Source organism: Polypterus senegalus, chromosome 10, assembly GCF_016835505.1.
Source record: "Polypterus senegalus isolate Bchr_013 chromosome 10, ASM1683550v1, whole genome shotgun sequence".
In the NCBI taxonomy this organism is placed as follows: domain Eukaryota; kingdom Metazoa; phylum Chordata; class Cladistia; order Polypteriformes; family Polypteridae; genus Polypterus; species Polypterus senegalus.
In genome coordinates, this window is record NC_053163.1 from 42,650,193 (window position 1) to 42,665,973 (window position 15,781).

General features: G+C 39.2%; 1 protein-coding gene across 1 annotated transcript in view; it reads right to left on the reverse strand.

Moving 5' to 3' along the window:
• Positions 1-15,781, reverse strand: part of col4a5 (collagen, type IV, alpha 5 (Alport syndrome)) — a 481,130-nt gene that overhangs the window by 11,592 nt on the left and 453,757 nt on the right. The window contains exon 48 of the mRNA XM_039765771.1: positions 7,041-7,218. Within this exon, the coding sequence (XP_039621705.1) occupies positions 7,041-7,218 (178 nt within the window). The remainder of the gene's footprint in view (positions 1-7,040; positions 7,219-15,781) is intronic.

The following is a 15,781-nucleotide window of genomic DNA, read 5'->3' on the forward strand; positions in this document are numbered from 1 at the left end:
TACGCATATCTACATATACACATATACACATATATACATATATACACATATACATATATATATATATATATATACACACATATACATTTATATATATTATATATACACATACATACATATACACACACACACACATATATATATATATATATATGTGTGTGTATATATAATGTACCGTAGATAGATGTGTATTTATATATATATATATATATATATATATTGTGGCATCCGGCTGGGGGTGGAGCCCAGCCAGGACGCCCAGGAGGACCGGAGGAGGGCTTGTACCTCCTCCAGACCGCGAGGGGGTGACCACCCTGGTTGTATTTGGGGCCATGGGTAGAGGGCTTGGAAGCCCAGCCCTGTAGGGGCCCGTGGCCACCGCCAGGCGGCGCACCGGTGCCTGAAGAAACCTGGAGCCCAGCACTTCCGCCACACCAGGAAGTGCTGGGGGGAAGAAGACAGGGGACACCCAGAGGGCTTCCGGGTGCGCAGCCGGCACTTCTGCCACACTGGGGCATGTCTGCAGAGGAATGCCGGGAAGCAGCTGGAGCCCATCCGGGTTCCTATATAAGGGGCTGTCTCCCTTCATTCAGTAGCGGAAGTCAGTTGGAAGAAGGACGGAGCTGGAGAGAGGACTGGAGGCGGCCAGGAGAAAGGCATCAGGACTGTGAGGCCTGGACTTTGGGGGATCGGTGCTGGAGGCACTGGGGCGTGCACTGAACTGAACCTGTAAATATTATAAATAAACGTGTGTTGGGTGCAACAAAAGATGTCCGTCTGTCTGTGTCCGGGTCAAGGTTCACAATATATATACAGTATATACACACAGGTATATATATATGTGTATATATATGTATGTGTCTATATGTATGTGTCTATATGTGTGTATATATATATATATAGCTGATTACCCATTGGCTTTGGTCACTGAGTGCAAGGGAAAAAAATAACATGTAGTCTATAAGTTATTAAACAGTAAAACATTAATGTTTTAAGAAGTAAAGATACATTGAGCACTACTGGAGTGGTTTCGGGTAAACTACATTTTAAAGACAGTATAACATAACAGGTAAGTAGTACTAACAGCAGCTAAAATGTATATGGATTATCTCTCGGTAGTTGATCCCTTTTGAAAGGTGCTACACGACGGCTGTGATATAGAAATGACATTTTCTATGTGAACGTCCAAATTTCTGCCTCTGGTAATGTGCCTTACCGGCATTACCAGCAATTAAAGAAAATTGGTTTTGTGTCCTTTGCAGTGTTAAGAGAGAAAGGCTTTGGTTTGGGATAAAAGAAAAAAGGTGTAAAGAAAGGAAACTTGCCTTTTTCTTTAATATAGTGTAGAGAGACGTCTTTGCTGACGATAGATATGAGCGTCGCGGCGGGTCTCGAGTAGACTGTAGAGACGACCCTGCCATTAACTGGCCGCGATGGCACTGTCGGTACTCCACTCCTGTGCATGTATTCATAATCTGACCTGATGACCTCATAATCGTATACGCGCAAAAGAAAATGCGAAGCGCCTTAATATTAGTTTGCCGCGGTCTAGAAATGGGATCCCGTGTTTGCAGTTGTCTGGGCTATAGCTCAGGGGTAGGAGGAAAAAATTTAAAGTGCTTACTTTCACTTAAGGAAGAAGCGCAGTCAGCGTCTCAAAGGCCGGCACAGCAATGTGCGCCGGCTGCTCGACTTTTATAGTATTTTTGCAGTGCAGGAGACGCCACTTTTGCAAACACGTTCACGCAATCAAAAGTCTCCGCACTCTTTAGAGGTCTTGCTTGCTCTCTGCGTACTGCGTTCATAGTCAGTTCACATGAGCCGCTCGTGCGATCTTGCGATGTCCACGGCTTTATTTAATGTTAGCTAAGACCCGGTACTTAAAAGTTTCTCTTGCAGTTTCGCTGAGTTTGTGTCAAACACCACCCTGACTATCTCATCTTCGTCTGAATATTTAGTGGCAGAGTGTTTCTATTGGATTGCCGCTGAGGGACGACCTTATATGGGCAGGCACTCAATTACGTGGGAGGCGTGATGGTGCGAGACGCAAGACGCAACTCCGCCTCACACGGCGAACGAGCTGCCCGCTATGGCCGTATACAGTATACGAAAGTAGGCATAGATTTTTCGAAATGAAACTTGCCTAATTTTTGTAAGTAAACGGTAAGGAATGAGTCTGCCAAATTTCAGCCTTCCACCTACACGGGAAGTTGGAGAATTAGTGATGAGTGAGTCAGTCAGTGAGTGAGTCAGTCAGTCAGCAGGTCAGTCAGTCAGTGAGGGCTTTGCCTTTTATTAGTATAGATGATATAGAAAAAAAAATACTGAACAATGGGGATCTTGTAGGCAGCATCATTTATTAGTGCAAACAAAATAAAGGGCTTTTTCATCCTTTTCCAGTGAGCTACTGTGATTGATGACAGACTACCTAATTCTAAGTGTGAATCTATTGCCACAAGGTGCCAGCAGCCACAGCATTACAGTGCAATAGTAGTGACACAGCATTGTATACAGTGCAACATAGCATAAGTCAAATGTAAGCACAAAAGTAGGCTAGGTAGTGTTTCCCTTGAAATCTTAAGTATAACATAACTGCTTAACACTTTAGTTTAACAATTATAACAACTAAAATAACTTAACCTTGTAACTCTTCAGAATCCTGTACAAGATTGTCACCTAATAAAATTGACCTCAAATTTTAAGAACACACGTAAACAAACAGCACCAATCCAAACAAACCCTTAGTCAAAATGTAGACACTCACTGCTTATAAAAATATAATAAAAATGCTGTCAATAATTAAATAGCAGGTGCTTTTTTGGATTATCATCAAATGAGGTAAAATATCAGTGCTGGAACTGTTGCATAAAAATGGATATATCATGAAATGAGGCAAGCTACAATATCAGGGTTGGAACTGTACAAAAACTAATTTATAATCTTATAGGTTTCAGTATCTCTCATTAAATCTTATAGGCCCACATGCACTCACAGGTGATAAAACAACAAATGGTGCATCCAATAAATATAAAACAATATTTATATGCCAAGCAGTGCAAAAATCAAACTGCCTGTGTAAGTCAAGTTTTGTATTAACATTGTTTATGTTCTGTTAATTGGAAGATACAATATGTTGAATTTATTTCATAGTTCAAGATTAGTTTTTTGCATTAAAAATAAGTGTAGGTAATTATTCAGTTTTATTGGGGTACTGTATTTTTAAGAAGGGGGTCCTGCATTTGAGGGATTATTGAGAACTAGGAAATATTAAGTCTTAAGTTTCTTTTTTATAACTGTGGAAATGTATAATATGGAAAAGAAATGTTGTTTAAAGGAAACCCAGAATGTTGTCTTGTTTCTCTCCCTTTTTTTTTTGTTTTTTTCACAATTGTAACCCAGTCCAGATGGCAGCTTGCTGGCACACTAAGACCTCTCACCATCAGTCATAGCTGCTACGCTGATGCAAGAGATCACGCTTAGTAGTTACTTTTGTACTTTATCATTAAACTTCTTCCTTCCAATGTTTTTGTGTTCTGAGCGGTTTTCTAACTCTCTTGTTTCCCTTTTCAAAGCAAAAAGGAGTTGGAGTTGGGGAGCCTACAGTCTTATTAACCAGTCTGATGAGTGCTATTGTGCTGACGTGGTTGAATGCATATTTTGACATTTGTTCTATAATAGTGCTGTGAGGTTTCTGAACCGAAGCATGACTGCTGCATTTGTCGAGGACTGCTTGTCTGTTGCTGAGGCAACCACAGGTTCACAACGCAGCAGTAACAACTATGATTGAGATTGTGCTATACATCCCTGTTGCCGATAGGTGATGCAAAGGACATTATAAATTCAGGGAACAGTATAACTTGGCCACTGACCTAGCCCGACTATACCCGTTTGCTGTGTCTGTCTCTCCACAGGCGTCTACTGGGCTTAGCCCTTTCGAGCTACTCTTTGGCTGCTGACCATGCAGTGTGTTAGACATTTTTAGAGATGAGTGGACAGGGACTCGTCCGACACCTAGAGGGAGCAGGTTTGTCGATGAGTTGTGTCACTGCAGGAACAAGATTTCCAGACTGTCTGCTATTACAGTAGAGCATCTTCAGCGTGAGCAGGAGGCGCAGAAACGTGATTATAACAACACAAGTAAACTGTGAGAGTTTAAGAAGGAAGATTGGGTGCTGGTGTTGATTCAGTTAGATCCACATAAATTTCGGGCTGAGTGGTTGGGTCCGCCAGTTACCGAAGAGAGCATATCCCCAGGTACAGGTTTTGCATATTAACCTGCTGAAAGAGTGGCATGAACTGTGTGAGGTCATGGTCATGTCTGCTGCGGTCCCTCAAATGTAAGTCACTTTAGACGTGGACACTCAGAAAACAGAATTGCTCTCGGTGATCGAGACAAATTACAATGTCTTTTTGGCTGTGCCTGCCCTGACAACAATTGCAGAATGCAAGATCACAACACTCCACAGTGTTACTGTACAAGTGCCCCTGTATCACCTGCCAGAGGCGACAAGGAAAGCAATATGTGGAGAAGTTCAACAGATGCTTCAGCTGGGCGCTATTTGTCTGAAGAAAAGCGAGTGGCGGAGCCCAATCATACCCGACAGTTCGGTTCGGTTCTGTATTGATTTTAGGGGTTTGAATAAGATTTCCAAGTTTGATGCACACCTGATGCCGCGTGTGGACGAGCTGTTGGAGAAGCTTGGGCAGGCCTCATATATTTCCACCCTAGACCTCACGAATGGATATTGGCAAGTATCCTTGGAGGAGTCCAGCTGCGAGAACACTGTGTTTGCCACTCCTGACGGGCTATTGGTCTCCAAGGTGCATCATTGACCTTTCAATGGATGATGGACCAGATCCTGCGTCCCCATGGGAATCTCATTTCGTATGTCTTCGGACAGTGCTGGACAGTTTATGGCTGGCGGGGTTTGTCAGAAACCCATTATCTAGGATATTCCATGGGGAAGGGTTTACTCAAACTTCAAATGGACAAGGTTTGGGAGGTGCTTGCATATCCATGTCAGGAAACACAGAGGCAGGTTTGTGATGTTCTTGGACTTGCAGGGTTTTACAGTCAGTTCATTCCCAACTTTGTGCATCGGGCCACCCACCTCACTGACTTGACAAAGGGTAGAAAGAATTGTTGTTTGGACCGATGCCTGTGAGAGAGCCATCTCAGACCTAAAAGCCATTTTATCATCATTCCCAGTTCTGTGCATTCCAGACCTTTCAAAGGAATTTATTCTGCAAATGGATGCAAGTGTTTATGGTTTAGGAGCAGTGCTCTCACTATTTTTTGAGGGGGAAGAACACTCCATCACGTTTCTCAGCAGAAATCTGCTACATAGGGAACATAATTATTTTACTATTGAAAAGGAGTATTTGGTGATTAAGTGGGCATGGAGGTCCTCTGTAACTACCTCTGAGGATGGCGGTTTACCTTGGTGACTGACACAAACAGAAGGATACGAACGCCCGGCTCACTCAGTAGTCTATTAGCTTGTAAGCTTCCACTTTTAATGTTCACCACCGTCCCAGAACTGCACACACCAATGCTGACATTCTCTCCTGCCTGGCTGAGACCAGCTTATACAGTCGCTTTGCCCACACCAGTGTGGAGAAAGCTGGGGGGGGTTTGATGTAAGGTTAGGTCCTCCTCCAACAGGACAACATGCCGAAGTGCGACTGCCGCATCTGAGGAGGACTGCTTGTTTCACCACAGGTTGAACCACAGGTTCTCACTGCAGTGGCATAGTGCCGCGGAAATAACTACGTGCCAATTGAGATCGATCTATATGCACCACTCTGATGGGTCATGCAAGGAACATTATAAATGCAGGGAACAGTATAACTTGGCCACTGACCTGGCCCCAACTATGCCTGTTTGCTGTGTTAGTGTACAGGAGAGTTGTAGCTCCTGCTGTAATAATTAACCATGCTGTTCTTGTTTCGAGTTGAATAAAGCTGTTTTTGGTAAAATACTGAGACTCAGCCTCGTGTTTAGGGGTGCAAGATGGTGGCTCACTTGTTATAATGCACATTACTTTTCAGATTTTTTTTTCTCAGACATACTTGTTAATAAAACTTTTCCCCCTGAATAGACTGTTAATCAGCAACATCACACAGAACTACTGAGGCATCTGCAGAAAAGCATCAGGAAAAAATCATCAGAAGCAGTGGCACATGCCAAATTTCATTTTGTGCCATGACAGCGCACCTACACACATAGTCAAAGTGTTTTTGACCAAAAACAATATGTTTGTTGCCTCACACCTCCCGTTTTTGCTAGGTCTCACTCCCTGTGACTTCTTTTCTGTGTGTCTGTCCAGTTGCTATGTCTCTGCTATGCAGTATTTGGTATGGGAGTGGTGCTAATGTTTGTGATTTACAATCTGGTGGGAAAAAAAGCAATGCATTTTATTACTACACATATTACAAAATACATTTCAATGGATGGTACACTGCAAACATTAAAGTTGAATATGTCCAACAGAGAATAACTGCTGGATGGACAGAAATCAGCTTATTTACTTTTAATAAAAAGATAACTGTGTGTTTACCCAGTTGCTATGCCTCTGCTAAATTCAATTCGGTATAGGATTTGTAACAGCAGTGCTAATGTTTGTCGTGTGCTATCTGTTGGAAGGAAAAATGCTATGTATTTTATTAATACATACATTTCAAAATACATTCCAGTAGATCGTGCACTGCAAATGTTAATGCTGAATATGCTGCAGCCCACATTGATTACCTAGATTTCAGCCCTGTCTTATATGGATAGCACAGCTAGTATTTGAATAATTGAGTATAATATCTCCTTTTAAATGTACTTTGTTAGTATTATCAAAATGAATCTATTATCTGCACTTTCAGGGGTCAATAACACACTTAATAACTTACATAATACAAGACAGATACTTCATTAAAAAAAAAAACATTTAAATTAACAATTAAATTAAGACAGCAAGTGGCTACTGTCTAGTGTCCAAAAGTTTAGTGTAGATTTTGTAGCAAATACTTCAAATATTTGTAGTGCTTACCTGCTGATGAAAGGTTTGATACTTTCTCCTGTAACTGGAGTCATAGACATAGGCATAGGCTGAGGAGTGGAAAGCCAATAAGAATAGTCATTTCTGGAAGCAAAGTTGCATACATTATTGATGTTACAGAACATGAAAGGCATTGTACTGAAGCGACGTAAACAACTGCCAGCAGTTCCTACAAAATGAAATGAAAAAATACCATTTAGTAAAATAATAAAATACATACATCGTATAGACCCATATCTCTTACATAGTTTTGCTGGAAGAAGTCTATGAAATGATCTATTCTGGCAACAATGGAATGCTCTTTATCTATAGCATATCATAATAAAATAGAATTGTGTATTGTATGCTAAAATAATTTATTTAAACATTGTTCCATTTTTTGGTCGCAAGTAAATATTTTATGAAAGAAATTCATAATTTGCATGCACTGAATACATTATGCCTATTGTAGATGTTCCTTATGCTTCCTTGTTCTGTTGTTTTACTCAGAATGGAGGTTCAACTTACTGCAAACCCTTAAGATTTAACTAAAATGATCTAAAGAGAAAGACATTTTTAAAGGTATAAAATGATTAATGTTCACAGTTTTCATACAGAAAGTCTATTTGTTCTCTTCTGCAATGGGTGTTTTTTTTAGCAGTAACGTATATTGAACATCTAGGATACAGACTACCACAACCAGATTATACATTACATGTGGTAGAGAACTAAATCCTAGTGCAGTGATAAATTAACGTTTGGTTTATGGGAGAAATGTCTTTGAAAGACAGGAATATGAATTAAAGATAAGACATCGAAATATGTACAGGTAAGTATGAAGGCAAAAAATTTAGATTAAAAATCTAAGGAAATGGTACACAAGAAATCAAACAGAAATATTTTTGATGTTTGTTTAAAATGTACTCTTAAACATCCACCCATCCATTATCTAACCCGCTATATCCTAACTACAGGGTCACGGGGGTCTGCTGGAGCCCAACACAGGGCACAAGGCTGGAAACAAACACCAGGCAGGGCGCCAGCCCACCACAGGGCACACACACCCGGGAAAATTTAGGATCAACAGTGCAACGAACCTGCATGTCTTTGGACTGTGGAAGGAAACCTGAGCACCCGGAGGAAACCCATGCAGAGACGGGGACAACATGCAAACTCCACGCAGGGAGGACCTGGGAAGCGAACCCAGGTCTCCTTGCTACGAGGCAGTAGCATTACCATTGCGCCACCATGCCGCCCCACCCTTAAACAACGGGTTGCATATATGCAACTATGTTATAATTGAAGAACTAATTTCAGATGAACAACATGCATCTAAGCTATTAATTCCTTTCAGAATTTTACACAATTCTATGATGTCATCTCAAAATCTCCAATTGCACTAACTGAAAAGACTCAACTCTTCAATCTTCCCTCATAGTATATTTCCATTAGTGCTGGAATCTGTCTAGTGGGTTTTCTCTAGACATACTCTAACAGGTTTATATATTTTTTGTTCTTTGGAATCATTTATATAAATTGAAAAAATGTAGCCTCTGACTTTTAACATTATGTCATTTTAATGACAAAGCTGACAAATACAGAAATGTAATGCAAAATGCTTTGATCAGATGATGTAGCATAAGTAATCTGGAATGAAATGTCAAGAAAACAAAAGAACTGACAGTTATGTAAAGCAAAGGTGATTTCATTTTCATTTGACAATAGCCAGGTTATAGAGATAGTCCAGAAATTGAAGGTCTTGGGAACCAGAATTTTCAGTTCTCAAAAGGTGTGTTATGATTAAGCAAGACCAGCAGAACATGCTTTTTCAGAGACACTTAATGAAGTTCATTATGCAGCAAGAAGCAATTAAAATTTTCTACACATCAATTACTGAATATGTTTTGTCGTTTCTCGTTTGATATATAAATAACTTTGCTAAGCAGGAAAAGCAGCTACAGACAGAGTTCCAGACTGAAAAGTAAAGTCATTCAGATCCTTTCCAACCTGTCACATCACAGCCACCTTTTGTTCACTCTTCTTCCAGCTCATAAGCAGCTTATACAAATCATAACCAGTGCTGATGGATTTAATACTAATACTTATCTGCAAGCTGTGACATGCATGAACATATTGATCTTTAGAGTTGTCTTGAATGAAAATAAAATTGTTCTTTGAGGCACTGATAAAGAGATTCACTGAGTGTACATAACTAAACAGAATGTTGTTGCTAACAAATCAACTGTGATTGAAAGAATTTGTCAGTGAAGTGTGACAAACCCCATTCAATTACTGAGTTGGCTGTTTGCTTAGGAGAAGGTAAATGCTATTGGTAGCATGTCAAACAACAGGTAAAAAACTACACTGATATCCTTTCATTTTTAATTATTTTTTTCAAATATATTTTTATTTTTGTTTTGTTATTTTCTTAAGTTTATATAACATGTTGAGGCACCCATAGGCAAACCCATATAACTGAAATAAAACACGAGTTACAAATGCATTGAAAAAAAAGAAAATTTTGCTGCAGAAGTAATTCTCAAGATTGACTTTCTCAAGATGCCAGAAATTCAGTTGATCAGGACTTCCAGCAAAAAAAAGCAGGTCCAGGTGGGTAGACATCGGGAGTGATGTCAAGGGTTTTAAAGCCATCAATCTTCTTGTGTGTAGTGGGAGGAAGAGATAAGGAGTTTGCACTGTAAAACTTCATCCGAGCCTTTCAGTTTCACCCAATGCACACATGCATGACTACACTATATATTGTATATATATATATATATATATATATATATATATATATACACATATTGTCACACACGCATGAATAGGGGGCAGCCAATGGGCCCGACAGAGCACAAAAGAACAAAAGATGGGGATTTGAAACAAGGTACCAATGTCTTTCTCCCTTTTTTAGCAGAAAAACAGGAATGTCCGTTCCAGCTCTCGCAGACGACTCCAGTTCCGGATCCCTTTCAACTGGTGTGGCTTCCATCCCAACCTGATGACTTCACTTCCGGTCCATTTCCAATGACTTTTATTTCCAGCTACTGATTATATCTTCATCTCCGTCACTGATCTTCAGTGTCATTCCCATTTCCTCTGTCTACTTCACTTCCTGCCATACTTCCATAAAAGACCCCTCGAACCTTGTTTGCTTATCAAATGTCTGATTTTTGCAACTTTGACTGTGGTATCAGTCATGATAGACTGCTCGGATCAACCTACATTATACAGGGAATTCCCCTAACCCTTAATCTGTGCATCTCGTCTGATTACTTCACTGCAATATATACTGTACAGAAAGAGATAGAGGGAGAGAGATTAAGAGAGAGAGAGAAAGAGAGAGAATAAGATACTTGAGACTCTTTCAACCCCTAAGATGCGTGTGTGCTGAGACTCATGTAAATGCAGGCAGGGGTTTGTTATCCAATGTCAATGTCAATCTATTTATATAGCACATTTAAAACAACATAGGAATGCTGTGGCCAAAGTGCTTTACAATAAAAGAAGAAAAAACATACAATTAACATAAATAACATAAATAGAAATAAAATAAATGAACATAAATAAAACACTGTAAATAATAAATAGAGGTAAGATTACATAATCACAATGAGGAAACCATCAGTATTACTGTAGGTCATGGAAAGCAAGTGAATAGAAATGAGTTTTTAATCTTTTTTTGAACAGATTAATTGTAGACGACTCCTTTATGTAATGAGGTAAAGAGTTCCACAGACAAGGAGCAGCAGCTGCAAACTCTCTGTTCCCCCTTGGTTTTACACTTGGTACGAGGGACAAAAAAAGACAACTGACCAGAAGATCTAAGCACTCTAGATTGCTGGTGTAAAACACACAATTCAGATAAATAGGCAGGAGCAAGCCCATGTAAAGATTTTAAAACTAGCAATAAGATTTTAAAATCAATTCGAAAAAGGACAGGCAGCCATGTAAAGAAGCTAAAATAGGAGAAACAGAGTCATACCTTCTTGCCCCAACCAGAAAGCGAGTGGCAGCATTCTGGACCAACTGTAACCTATGTATCAGGGATTTGCTAATCCCAGAATACAACGACTTGCAGTAATCAAGGCGAGAAAAGATAAAAGCATGAGTAGCTTTCTCAAGATCCCTAAAAGGTAAAAAAGGCTTGATTTTACCTAAAAGACGAAGCTGAAAAAAGCAACTCTTAACGACAGAATTAATCTGTTTCTCAAAAGAGAGGTTACTGTCAAAAATAACACCAAGATTGCGGACTTGAGGTTTGCAAAAGACAGAGAAAGAGCCGAGAAGTCCAAGACCAATTTGGGATTTAGCTGAAGGACCCACTATAAACACCTCTGTTTTATTTTGATTCAGATCAAGAACATTATTAGCCATCCAGGATCTTAGTTTAGAAAGACAGTTGTGCAGTTGAGCAATTGAGTCTAAAACTGTTTAACAAGGAGAATTCAATTCTAAAACAAAATCATCGATACCATCATATTGAACATGTACATCAAGGCTAGAGAATATGGTTTTAAAATCGAATATAATAGAAGAATTTAAAAAGCGAGAACAGAGTGGAGCACAACTAGTAGTAGGAGCATCAACAATAATATTCAAATCCATCATTATAGAAAAGTGATCAGTAAAAGAAACATCACATAAATCAATATCATTAACTGAAATATCACGTGTAAGAACGAGATCAAGGGTGTGACCAAGAGAGTGAGTTGGCGTATTAATATGCTGGTTAAAATCAAATGAGTCCAATAGTGATAATAAGTCATTAACCAAAGGTTTCGATTGACAACAAACGCGTATGTTAAAATCACCAACAATGAATACTTTGTCATAGGAGAGGGTGATATCAACCAGGAGATCAGAGAATTCAGAAATGAAGATATCATTAATTACAGGAGATCTATAAACCACAGCAAACAACAAAGAAGGGGAGCTGCACACTTCGAAAATTTGCAGTTCGAAGCTACTAAACCGACCCCTTGTAAAGGCTCCGACACAAGAACATACTTTTAAAAACAGTGGCAATGCCCCCACCACGATTAGTCAGCCAAGGAGAGTTTAAAAATGAAAAACCTGATGGTTCCAAGTCAGTAAAACATGAAGAGTCACCATTTACAATCCAGGTCTCAGTGATGAAAAAGAAATCCAGTTTATTTGAGATAATAAAGTCTTGCAGAATAAGTTTTATTAGACACTGATATCACGTTCAACAAAGCAGTCTTGATAGAAGTAGAAGAGCTTGCTGCAGGACGAGCACGGGTGAGTGTGTGAAGATTAGCAGCGTTCAGTCCCCGAGAGCACACTGAGGAAGAGTGATGCAGCCTTGAGAAGGAGAAATTAAATCCGGTATCCAGCACCTATGGACCAGGGATGGAGTCCTGTGCAGGAGAAGATGGGTCATAGACAACTTGCAGGCATCCAAGCTCTGGGACTTGAGTCGGCGTTGTTTAACAGCAAAACCGACTCTTCTTCTACGGCGGTGAAGAAGTCAGGAGATGAATAAAACAAAGGTGGAGGTTCACATAATATCCCATCAGGAGATGAAAATTGAGAGGAAAGCAAGCAAGAAAATATGTCAAATAAAGAATCATGATCATAGGGCAGTGGCCGCTGAGATAAACTAATACTAATACTAAAATGAATACTTTCTGCAGAAAGTTTATCCATTCTTTTGATCTGACAAGGAAGCTAATGTAGGATGATGTCATTATCACTGTTTGCATGCTGTGTGCATTTCAGTGACAGCGATAGTGACAAAAAATTATATTCTGGTATTTTCTGAGATTTTGACAATAATGATAATTAGAAAAATCACAAAAACATTAAAATCACCAGCCAAAGTATTACTGAGATCAAACGGTGCAAGTATGAGTAAACCATTACAAAGTGACCTACAGGATTCAAAAGACCAACAAAACTATTATAATGAGAACATTTTAAACACACTTACACTTAATGAAAACAAGATATGAATCCAAAGTAAATAAAATACTAATTATAATTGAACTACTGGGTCTGAACATTACAGTTTGGATAAACATAAACTGCTTTGCTGTAAGGTGAATTGTGCAGCACTCAAGCAAGAACAAAACTCTAACATACTATACTAAATTGTAAAAATCTAAAGTTCTGTCAAATATAGAACAGGATAAAAAAATATGGGATTTGTAAACAAGTTCTATCATATACAGTATAGCACAAAGTTATGAAAAACCCAAGTCCACAATATTCTTAAACAAATTACTACTACTACTACTACTACTAACTGTTCTGAACAAAAAATTGCACAAAGATGTATAAAATTCTAGTTAGGAAACTTCAAGTTGTGTGACAGAAACACCAATCTGTCCACATCATCTGGCTTCAAAGCAGCATGGTTACATGTTACAATATTCTCTCCATTGCTGAAAGCATTCTCAGAAGGGCTGCTTGAGACAGGGATGCACAGGTACTTTTTTGCAAGTTTTTACACTTCTTGTGTTTTCCACCACTCAAGTGGATTTACATTGCTGTCCATCTCATGAATCATCAGTGTGCAGAGATTCACCTTCTCTGAATTCCTGTGTTTTTTGAAATAGCTGCTAAAAGACTTTTTATTTTCTTTTTTGCTTCCTCCATTGTGTCACCACCTGCTCCAACTTCTGCAGCCGCAGGGGCGAGATGGGGCAGGATGAGGAGGCAGGATCTATGCAAGTGTTTTAAAAAATGAAATAAAAAAGTGCATTGGAATTGATTACATCCAACCAAGACCGCTTGCAAAATAAAATGAGCCAAAAGACATATGTTTCTTACGGAAATAAAAAAAATCAGTTTGAATGAATTATGCAGTTTTTTTTTTCTAAAGGATTAATAGTGGATCAATTTCACAAAAATTGCATTTCATAGAGGAATGACAGTTTTCGCTCTGTATGGTGTTACTCATTCATCTTGATCTAAGTTTATTACCTGCAGTGGTTTTACTACATTCAGTTACAGTGGGATGCAAAAGTTTGGGCAACCTTGTTAGTAGTCATTTTCCTGTATAAATCGTTGGTTATTACGATAAAAAATGTCAGTTAAATATATCATATAGGAGGCACACACAGTGATATTTGAGAAGTGAAATGAAGTTTATTGGATTTACAGAAAGTGTGCAATAATTGTTCAAAAAAAATCAGGCAGGTGCATAAATTTGGGCACCAAAAAAAAAGAAATGAAATCAATATTTGGTAGATCCGCCTTTTGCAGAAATTACAGCCTCTAAACGCTTCCTGTAGGTTCCAATGAGAGTCTGGATTGTGGTTGAAGGTATTTTGGACCTTTCCTCTTTACAAAACATCTCTAGTTCATTTAGGTTTGATGGCTTCTGAGATATGGACAGCTCTCTTTAACTCACACCACAGATTTTCAATTATATTCAGGTCTGGGGACTGAGATAGCCATTCCAGAACATTGTACTTGTTTGACAAGGTAAGGCGTATTTTGCATTTAGACCTGCATTTCCATCCCTACAAATTGGCCCATTGTGAAACAGTTGAAGGCCAGGGATTATGCACAGCGACTAAACTTAGCACATGAAATGGAAGCAATTTTTGAGCAAAATGACAACCTCATTTTGTTCATGAGTGATGAAGCTCATTTTCATCTCAATGGCTTGGTGAATCAACAGAATTGCCATTATCGGGCTTCTGAAAATCCGAAAAAATTACACGAAAGGCCGCTGCACAGCCCGAAAGTGACGGTTTGGTGTGCTATGGACAGAGTGATGTTGAAAAGAGTGGAGGCCAACTTCCATGAACGCCTTCAGAAATGCATCAGTGAAAACGGACGCCACATGGGAGATGTTGTTTTCCAAACTTCATTTTGTCAAATGCTATTTCAATATGAACTCAAATCTTTCAATACATTTCTTTGTAAGAAAAAATTAACAATTTTGTGATTTAGTAAAAAATGTGCGTCCTTTCTGCCTCACCCTGTATTATAGCAATAACAGAAACCTAGGTAAATAGCAAGGATGGGGACAAGTATAACAGAGGGATACACATTTTTGAGGAAGGAGAGACAGTACAGAAAAGGAGGTGGGGTTGCTGTTTATTTCAAACAGAATTTAAATGCAAGTTAATCTTCAATTGGAGGATGAACCCCATCTTAGTGAGGACATGTGACTTCAACTGGAAACCATTAGGGAAAGTGTTGCAGATCACCCAGTGCAGACAGTAATTGTACAGATGCACAGTCCCATCTGTATATTTGTGGCATGATCCTCTGTGAGTTCAATCCTGGGGATCGTGTCATGGTCCTCGTTCCCACTTCTTACTCTAAATTGTTGACTCATTGGCAAGGGCATTATGAAATTAAGGAAAGGAAAACCAAATCGTTGGCTGGCAGAATGTGTCTATCATGTAAATTTGTTGAAACCATGTAAGGAACAGAATTTCAATCGCTACTCCAGTGAACCATATTTTCTCTTAACTCTCACTACCAAACTTTATTTGGGAGCTAATTTCAGCTAAGCCATCATGTTTGGATCGGAAGTGGTGAATGAATGACCCAGAAGAACCTCTCTGATTGCAAATGACATGATAACTAACCCGGGAGTGGACATTTCAGAATGCCCATATCGACTACCAGAGGCAAAATGAGCTAAAGTGGACACTCTTATCATTGACCATGAACAACTCCATCATCTGAGTTTCTCATGCCAAAACAAATGCTGTTTCTCGGATACCTGACATCTTGGTTTCACCTGCCTGACCTGATGGGTCTGGGCT